Below are 9,075 nucleotides of genomic sequence, written 5' to 3'. Positions count from 1 at the left end.
TCATTTGTCCTATATTAGGCCACAAAGAAAATCTCAAATTTTTTTCAGAAAATTGATAGCATGTTCACAGGCCACAGTGCAGTAAAATTAAAAACCCACAACTAGAATATTAGTTAATTACACGGCTGGAAAGTCAAAACTTTCAAGTTAAAGAGGAAGTCACAATAGAAACTGCCAACTATTTAGAACGGCATGAAAATGAGGGTACTACGAAACCCAAGGGATGCAGCCAAAGCGCTGCTGGAGGAAAACGTGTAGCCTTGAACTTACACATTCAAAAGCAGTGGCTGCAGGAAAGCCTCGCGGGAGGAGCGTCCCCAGTGAGTGGAAGGAAGGGTGCAGGGTGGTCTGGTCGGCCTGGTCTCGTCCTCACCCGCCCAAGCTTGGTTGAGGCCTCCCTCCCCTGGGAAGCCTTCTTTAAGGCTCCACAGTCTGGGTTGGGTGCCCTGCCCCCAGTTCCCAATGTGCACCTCTGGCTTTGCTTTTGTGGTACTGAATTGTAATGCATGGTCAGCCTTTTCTCTTCCCCACTAGAATTTGAACTTCAGTGAATGGGCTGTTTTCTTTGGTTCTATGTCCTTAGTATTAGCACATAAGAAATCGGAGCTAGTAAATGATCATTGAAGAATACATGACCAGATGGCCTCTAAGGATCCTTTCAACTCAGACATCTCTCTTTGAACAGGGAAGAGGAAGTTACAACCTTGAGGGTGGTTGGGGTAGGGGGATATCCTAGGACTGAGGGTCAGAGGAGCTCCCTGCTCAGCACGGTGTCTTCATGGATGGCGGGGCTCCAGCCTGCTTCATTTGAGCCTATTTCCCCATCTGGCACTGCCCACCACTCCCCCCAGGGGCATCCTGCGTGCATGTTTCTCACCCAGTCTTGGGAGCGCTCAGGCTGTGTGCCCCAGGTGTGCAGACGTGGCCTTCTGCTCAGTCAGGTCAGCGCCTCCTGAGCTCTGCTGGCTGCAAGGCGTGTGCCAGACAGCTAATAATTTTTAAAACTTTATTTTTTTTTCTATTCACTGGTTTGTTATAACTAGAAATGCCCTGCATACCGAAGTGTATGAAGTAAAACTGGCCATTACCCACCTGCCATTGTTAACAGTTTAAGGTATATTCTTGTACTTGCTCTGCTTGTATGTACACACACACACACACACACACACACACACACACACACACTTTTTTAAAAAGTGAGACTAGACTACATGTGCTATTTTGCAACTTAAGCTTTTCACTTAAGGTACACCTTAGAACTCTGGACCTATCAGATTCTTTTTAACAGCTGCATGATATTCTGTTGCTTGACTGCACGGCGATGTGTTTGAATATTTAGATAGTTTCTGATACTTTACTCTTAGCAGGCAAGTCTACAATGAACATTACTGCACTCATATGTCTCTGTAGAACATTCCCTACAAGTGGGATGGCTGGGGCAAAGGGCCTGTGCATTTACTTGCCAGATTTACCTTTGAAAAAGTTGTATTCCCCCCAGCAACGTCACACTGTCACAGCACTGGCTATGAGCAGTCATTACAATTTTGCCAGTCTACTGAGTTAAAAAAAAAAAAATGCTACAGAAATCAATTCTAATTGAGGAGCTGAAGATAGCACTGGAACTGAGACATGAAGCATAATAGCGATTAATAAAAGGGAGAGGATCCTTTATAAAGTAGATATAACCTTGGAAAACTGGAGAAGGGTGTGCCAGTGGAGAGGGAATGGCTTAAGAGAATGCCCTGAGGGGTTGGGGGTCGTGGTGGGATTTCTGGCCAAGCACAGAGGCTGGAACCCAGCCCTGGGAGGCCCTGGTGCCAAGCCAGCAGCAGGGGCTTTATGCTGAAAGATGTCTCAGGTTTTTCAAGCAGGATATCTCTATTGTACCCAGGATTTAATTTATAGAGGTGACAGTGACAATATAGTGAGGCTAGTGCCCCTGAAAGATTTTTACTACTGCCGCTTTCCAGGAAAAGGGGGCACATCACACCCCACAGGGCCGCATGTGGAGCACCAGGTTTGGACAGGAGGCAGGAGGGGGCAGGAGGAGCACAGGCCACAGCTCTACCATGTTTCCCGTGGGAGAAGCAAGGCAGGGCAGGGGGAACAGCTTAGGACTGGCTGGTTTGAATGTTGGTGGGCTCCAGGCTGTAGTTATCTGGCCCCTCGCCCTGAGTCCTGGCCCTGAGTGAGCAGAGGAAATACTGGCTTGGTGGGGGAGAGTTAGACAAAGGAAGTAGCTGGGTAAAGGTGTGCTCACAGGGGTGTCATTTACAATCTTAGCAATCAGCCCTGGGAGGAGCAGTTTCTCCTCACCCAGCCAGGCCCCTACCAAGAAGTTAAAACATCATAAAATACAGAAAATAAAAAACATGACCAATATGCAGGGGCGTGTTGTACCTAAGAGCTGCTGAATACGAAGTGGAGTGTGAGTGTGAGGGAAACCACCTGTGCCCCCTCCTCCTGCAGAAAGCCAACAAAGGGCAGAGCCGGGCCATCGAGCGCCTGAAGAAGAAGATGTTTGAGAATGAGTTCTTGCTGCTGCTCAATTCTCCCACTATCCCGTTTCGGATCCACAATCGGAATGGAAAGGTCAGGAAGGATGGGGTGGGATAAAGATAGCCCCTACCTCAGTCCAGGACTGTCTACTCTCTGTGACTCCTGGCCCTCACCTGTGGGAATCAAGGACTCAGGTGCCCACTTCCCAAGGAGGCTGCCGTGGCTCCAGCCCTGGACTCCCTCTCCCCACTGGTATGGAGCCAGTGCATTCTGCTGGCCATCCCTGGCACTGCCACTCCTGTCACTCGGCTTCCCAGGAAAGAGGCCACCATTCCCAGCTGTCTCCTCCAAGCTCAGGGATACCTGGATAAAGAGGAGCTTTATTGGGGGCCCCAGAATCCAGAAATATGCTTGGCCCAACTGTGGTCGCCCCACTGAATTCTCATCTCCTCTCTTCAGAGCTACCTGTTCCTATTGTCCTCGGACTATGAGAGGTCAGAGTGGAGAGAAGCAATTCAGAAACTACAGAAAAAGGGTAAAGTCCTGCCTCACTCTGTGTTGCCCGGATGGTGTCCATGGCAATAATGGGCCTTTTGTATTTCCAAGCATTTGATGCTCAGTATCTTTTCTTTGGCCCTTACCGTCACCCTAGAAGATGCGAGGGAGTTGGCGCTTCATTTATGTTACTGATCGATTGGGATCCAAAGAATTTAAGTGATTTGCTTAAGGCATATGATGAATTAGTGATAGGACTGGACCCAGAGCCCAGGGTTCTTTTGCTGTTTCTCTCATTCTCTCTCACACACATACATGAACCTGTTCAATTAGATTCTTCTGTTTTTACCCCTCTGCCAGCACCCGCAATAGTCCCCATGGGTCTACATGTCTTTCCCTCCCCCACAAGGACTTTGCCTCTAGCAGTATGCTGTCTTCCTGCAGCAGCCCCCAAGGAAGAGCAGCAGGACCTAGTGGACCAGTGCTGATGCTACCTCCTCTCTTGGCTTCTCTTTCAGATCTCCAGGCCTTTGTCCTGAGCTCAGTAGAGCTCCAGGTGCTCACAGGATCCTGTTTCAAGCTTAGGACTGTACACAACATTCCTGTCACCAGCAATAAAGACGGTAAGATCTGGAACCCAAGGCTGCCTAACCAGCAGGTCCCAGCCCCCAGGGCATTGCTGAGGCCTTTTGCAAGGACCCAGACAGACACGTGGCTGCAAATGGCTAATCTCTGCTCAACTGGGCTGGGTCTATTCAGTTGCCAGGTACACAGAAAGCTTGAGTAGGGGTTACTGTCTGTTGAGTCCCCAGGTGACCCCCAGCTCTTCCTCAGCCCCCCTGTGGCTTGAGAGAAGAACCTGGCACTCAGGTGCACTGGGATCGTGTTGTTTTATATGTTCATGAGGCAGTCTGATAATGAAAGCAAAAGGCTGAAGCATGGGGCAGCGGGGTGGGGGAAAGAATAAGGTAGATGGATTAGAGCAGTACATGAGAAATAAGGTGGGAAGTTTCCAGGGACCAGATCTTGGAAGGCCTTGAATGCCAAGCAAGGGAGTTTGGAGTTTCTGCTGTAAACTGAGGAAACTACGGGAAGTTTCTGAGCAGGGGGGAGCTGTGATCCTGGCTGACAACTGGCCCAGAGTGGGTGGATTCTAGCTGCCCATGGTGCTGGGAAGGGGTATATACCCTGTGTCCTATGCAGGGGGCCGAGCTGGGCCTTCTCTCTTCCAGGAACACAAAGTGACTTTTCAGGGGGTGGCTGATTAGAGTACAGTACTGATCGCACCGAGGTCCAGGATTTGGATCCTCTTACCAGACAGCTGCCAAAAAAAGTGACTTATCTTATTGGTCAGTTTTCACTTTCAAAGACAGCCATGGGAGGAACAGTGTCGCTGGGGAATGGTACGAAATCCCTGGCCCAGGACGGTAGTTGTGGGCCGTCCTCCCGGGCTGAGTGGGGGGAGAAGGGCCCCCAGCACTCCCCAGAGCAGCACACATTGAGCAGCTCACATCGGAGGAAGCAGTGGGCTTTGGAGACTTTTCCAGCCGGCCACCAGGTGGTGCTGTCAGCCATGGCTCAGGCTGTCCTCCAGCCTGGGGTGGAGGAAGGGGTGAGCCTCTCTCCACCCCCTACCCTGGGGGCTTTTCTTTCTTGTAGACGACGAGTCTCCGGGGCTGTATGGCTTCCTGCATGTCATCGTCCACTCTGCTAAGGGATTTAAGCAGTCAGCCAGTAAGTGCCCCTGACCCACCAGCCCTGGGAAGGGTTTATCTTTTCACAGAAGGTCCCTGTGGACCCATTGTGGGGACCTCCGGTTGCTCACTTGTCCTGCTCTGGTCTGCCCAGGCTGGGGCTCTGCCAGCATGCCTTGAGATGTGTGGTGCGCCCCCAAAAGCCAGGAACCAGCTTCTCTTGGTAGGGGGATCACCCCCACCCTCTGTCTCCAAGGCCCACTCTCCCCCAAGCTTCTCCTCCAGGTGTCTGAAACCTTGGAGCTGCAAACAACTGGACTCCAACCCTGTATCTGCCAGTTATAAGCTGTGTGACCTTGGGCACGTTTCTTAACCTCTCTGAGCCTCAGCTTCCTTCTCCATAAAAGGCAGTCACACTCACTAATACTGACCTGAGAGCAGACTTAGATATGACCGCGTATGGGCAGTGCCAGCGCACTGCCACACATCCCTTTCCTTCCCCTACTTTATCGTCATCTACGAAGTAGCACTATAGATTTAGTAGATCTGTTTCTAGCATTTCACAAAATATGACTACATATTTTGTCTACTTTTTATTCACACAGGAATTTGTGAGTCAGTCAGATAGCTAATAGTTTCTACCCATTTACCAGATGAGGAAGCTGAGTCCCAGAGAGGTAAAACGACTTAACATCACACAGAATCAGCAACCCAGGGCTCCTGACTCCTTTCCTCTCCGCCTGCCCCCTCCCAGTCCCTTCTCTTCCTCTCTGGCAGGCGAGGCCTGCCCCAGCCTCTCTCCCTGCAGTGCACCATGCAGAGGTTATGCCAGTGGCCCACAAATAGCCATTTGATCAACATTTACCATGAAGCCTCCCTGAGTTCCTGGGGTGACTCAGCCTCCCCTCCCCGTGTCCTCCTCATACTCAGGCAAAATGTGGTTACAGAACCTGTCATGCTGTTTTGTCACTTCTAATTTGCTTCTCCCACTGTGAGTTCTTTGAGGGCAGGAACCAGGTCTCCTTTATCCTTGGATGAACAGGAACTCAGAAATACTGAATGAAGTAGTTAATTTATAGAGCGCCCACTGTGTACCTGGGGAAAACAAGAACGTGGCCAGAATGTGGACAGTGCCTTGGCCTGTCCAAAGCCTGTTCAGGTTCATTACATGCTCTGATCCTCTGACTCCCTCTGAGGTCACGGATATCATTCCTGTTTTTCACATGGTGTAGCTGAGGCTCAGAGGGCTCAAGGGACTTGCCAGGGTTGCACAGGTCATAGGTGGTACAGTAGAATCCACACTCTCCCCTTAGACCATTTCCAGGAGTCTGGCCAGGACCACTCACTCATCACTTGGACTGCTTGTTAACATGGCAGCTTCCTGGACCCTCCCTGAACTGATAGAATCTCCTTCTTGGGAGCCACTGCTCAGGAGTTTCCCTGGTTAGTAAGCTCCACAGGGCTGATACATGGCCAAGTCGGCTCGGTGGGCCAGGTGCCTCCCACCTCCACAGCGCCCAGCTGTCTTGCCCTTCCTCTCTCTCCTGCTTCCTGTTGGCTGGGATGGGCCCCAGGGAGCAGGCCCATGGAGCTGGAGCAGGTATTTTGCCTCCCAAACTGGGGCAGGTGGCTAGAAACAGGGTGAGCTGCCACAAAATCTCCCCTTACCTCTGGATTATCTTCACTTCCTTCTTCTGCCCCCTGACCCCCTTAGGTATTCATTATGACTCGGTATTCATTATGAATCTTCAACCATGGCCTCTTGTCCTAGTGAGTGCGTTACATCTGGACAGTCAGGCCTAAGGTGTGGGCACCACTATTGTTCCTCTTTTACAGATGACAGAACTGGGGGAGAGAAGTTAGGTGACTTGGGCACAGCCAGGATTTGAACCCAGGCAGCCTGACTCTAAAGCCCCACTTTAATCCCATGAGCTATCCCCCAGCCCCGATGGAGGCTTCACTTCATGCCCCTCCACCTCTCAGCCACACAGACCCACTCCTGACCTGGCACAGGCTGGGGTGCTCGGGCCTCCGGCACTGTTCACCTGTTAATCTGTGACCATATTCCAGTGTGTTCTGACACCCATTTGGCTCTGCTTTGTGTTGCACCCAGCTAGAGACTTCTTAGGGTGCAAGCTGCAGTCTGCCTTCTGCAGGAAAGCTCTTCAGATAGAGAGCAACCCAGCTGGGCAACTCCTGGAGCTGAGTGGAGCAGGCAGCCTGAGCTGTACGTCCACCCTCTGACCTCTGCCCCTTACCCCTTGATTCATGCAGAGGGTTGGCTATAGTGCCTCAAAGATATGCCCAGCCCCACCAGTACCCTGGGAAACAACCCTGGCAGCTCCCGTGGAGGTGGGGAGGGCTGCCAGAGTCTAAGCCCCAGAGGGAGTGTGTGGATTTGCAGCGTGCCTGGGGTGGGCACCATGCAGTGACCTCATCAGTTGGGTCCCAGGGTAGAGAGGAGATTTTCAGCCTATAGGCCATGGTTCAAGATGGAAACACAAGGAAAGTCCTCTGCCCCCTGCCCTCCTGCCCTCCCCTCCACTACTTTGTTACCTTGGGTAAGAGTTTCATTCACACATCCCGCAGACATTCACTGTGTGCCTACTGTGTTCCAAGCTCTGTTCTCAGTACCAAGGGTGTGCCAGTAGATAAGAAAACCCAGGGCTTCTACCCACCTGGAGTTTATATTGTGGAGGGAAGAGAGACAGTGAACGCACAGACAGCAAAGATAACTTCAGTTAAAGTTAAGTGCTTTGAAGAAAACAACAAACTGAGCTTTGGGGTTGGGGGCATTCTTGGTTCTCGCAGTGACTGGAGGTTACTCCAGGCATCAGGACCCAGAGGCCAGGGTTGCTAAATGCCTTCCAGTGCCTCCCAACTCAAATGCCAGTGACATCCCTGTTGAGAAACCCTGAGATTGGTGTTGCGGGGAGTGAAGACCTGGAGGTGAGGCAAGACCTGGAGATGAGGGCTCCATGGTGAGGAGGAACCAAGCAAAGACGGGGATGAGGAGACAGAAGCTCTGGTGCCATGTGCTGGGAGTAGCTCAGCACTCAGGAGGCCAGGGCTGCAGGGAGGAGAATGCCACGATGCTTCCCCATGGGGATGTTGGGAAGGACACACGTAATGTCCCCCTTCCTTCCTGAGCCCCTCACCAGCACCACCCTACCCTGACCCTGTTCCTGGGCCTCTCAGGGCTTACTCAGTGTGTCTCTGTCCTTCCCCCTGCAGACCTGTACTGTACCCTGGAGGTAGATTCCTTTGGTTATTTTGTCAGCAAGGCCAAAACCAGGGTATTCCGGGACACAACAGAGCCCAAGTGGGATGAGGTGAGTCAAGGGGGTTGGTGTCCCTGTGGGGAGCCCTGAGTTTGTCACCAAGCATGCCCAGCCCACTCCCTGTGCTCACGACCTGTCTGCTGGGGACAGCCAAGCCTCTTGGTTAGACCAGCTCTGTCTCTCTAATGCCCTTGACTTTCACTCCTTGCGCATCTGGTTTAGTGAACGCACAGACAGCAAAGATAACTTCAGTTAAAGTTAAGTGCTTTGAAGAAAACAACAAACTGAGCTTTGGGGTTGGGGGCATTCTTGGTTCTCGCAGTGACTGGAGGTTACTCCAGGCATCAGGACCGAGAGGCCAGGGTTGCTAAATGCCTTCCAGTGCCTCCCAACTCAAATGCCAGTGACATCCCTGTTGAGAAACCCTGGGATTGGTGTTGCGGGGAGTGAAGACCTGGAGATGAGGGCTCCATGGTGAGGAGGAACCAAGCAAAGACGGGGATGAGGAGACAGAAGCTCTGGTGCCATGTGCTGGGAGTAGCTCAGCACTCAGGAGGCCAGGGCTGCAGGGAGGAGAATGCCACGATGCTTCCCCATGGGGATGTTGGGAAGGACACACGTAATGTCCCCCTTCCTTCCTGAGCCCCTCACCAGCACCACCCTACCCTGACCCTGTTCCTGGGCCTCTCAGGGCTTACTCAGTGTGTCTCTGTCCTTCCCCCTGCAGACCTGTACTGTACCCTGGAGGTAGATTCCTTTGGTTATTTTGTCAGCAAGGCCAAAACCAGGGTATTCCGGGACACAACAGAGCCCAAGTGGGATGAGGTGAGTCAAGGGGGTTGGTGTCCCTGTGGGGAGCCCTGAGTTTGTCACCAAGCATGCCCAGCCCACTCCCTGTGCTCACGACCTGTCTGCTGGGGACAGCCAAGCCTCTTGGTTAGACCAGCTCTGTCTCTCTAATGCCCTTGACTTTCACTCCTTGCGCATCTGGCTTCTAATCACAGTGCTTATGGCACTGGGGTTCCAGCTCAAGCCCTCAAACTCTGTTTCACCAGTGATGTGGAGGCTCCTGAGAGCTCCAGAAAATGAGGATGCTCCTCCATGTC

General features: G+C 52.0%; 1 protein-coding gene across 1 annotated transcript in view; it reads left to right on the top strand.

Annotated features, from left to right (window-relative positions):
- LOC103608701 (active breakpoint cluster region-related protein-like) overlaps positions 1–9,075 on the top strand; it is a 53,894-nt gene that overhangs the window by 35,808 nt on the left and 9,011 nt on the right. The window contains exons 10-15 of the mRNA XM_008593105.1: positions 2,470–2,592; positions 2,959–3,034; positions 3,513–3,617; positions 4,654–4,728; positions 7,923–8,033; positions 8,697–8,794. Of these exons, the coding sequence (XP_008591327.1) occupies positions 2,470–2,592; positions 2,959–3,034; positions 3,513–3,617; positions 4,654–4,728; positions 7,923–8,033; positions 8,697–8,794 (588 nt within the window). The remainder of the gene's footprint in view (positions 1–2,469; positions 2,593–2,958; positions 3,035–3,512; positions 3,618–4,653; positions 4,729–7,922; positions 8,034–8,696; positions 8,795–9,075) is intronic.

Source organism: Galeopterus variegatus, unplaced genomic scaffold (genome assembly GCF_000696425.1).
Source record: "Galeopterus variegatus unplaced genomic scaffold, G_variegatus-3.0.2 Scaffold155, whole genome shotgun sequence".
Classification (NCBI taxonomy): domain Eukaryota; kingdom Metazoa; phylum Chordata; class Mammalia; order Dermoptera; family Cynocephalidae; genus Galeopterus; species Galeopterus variegatus.
Note: the sequence above shows the minus strand (reverse complement) of the source record. Positions and strands in the feature narration are given on the sequence as shown.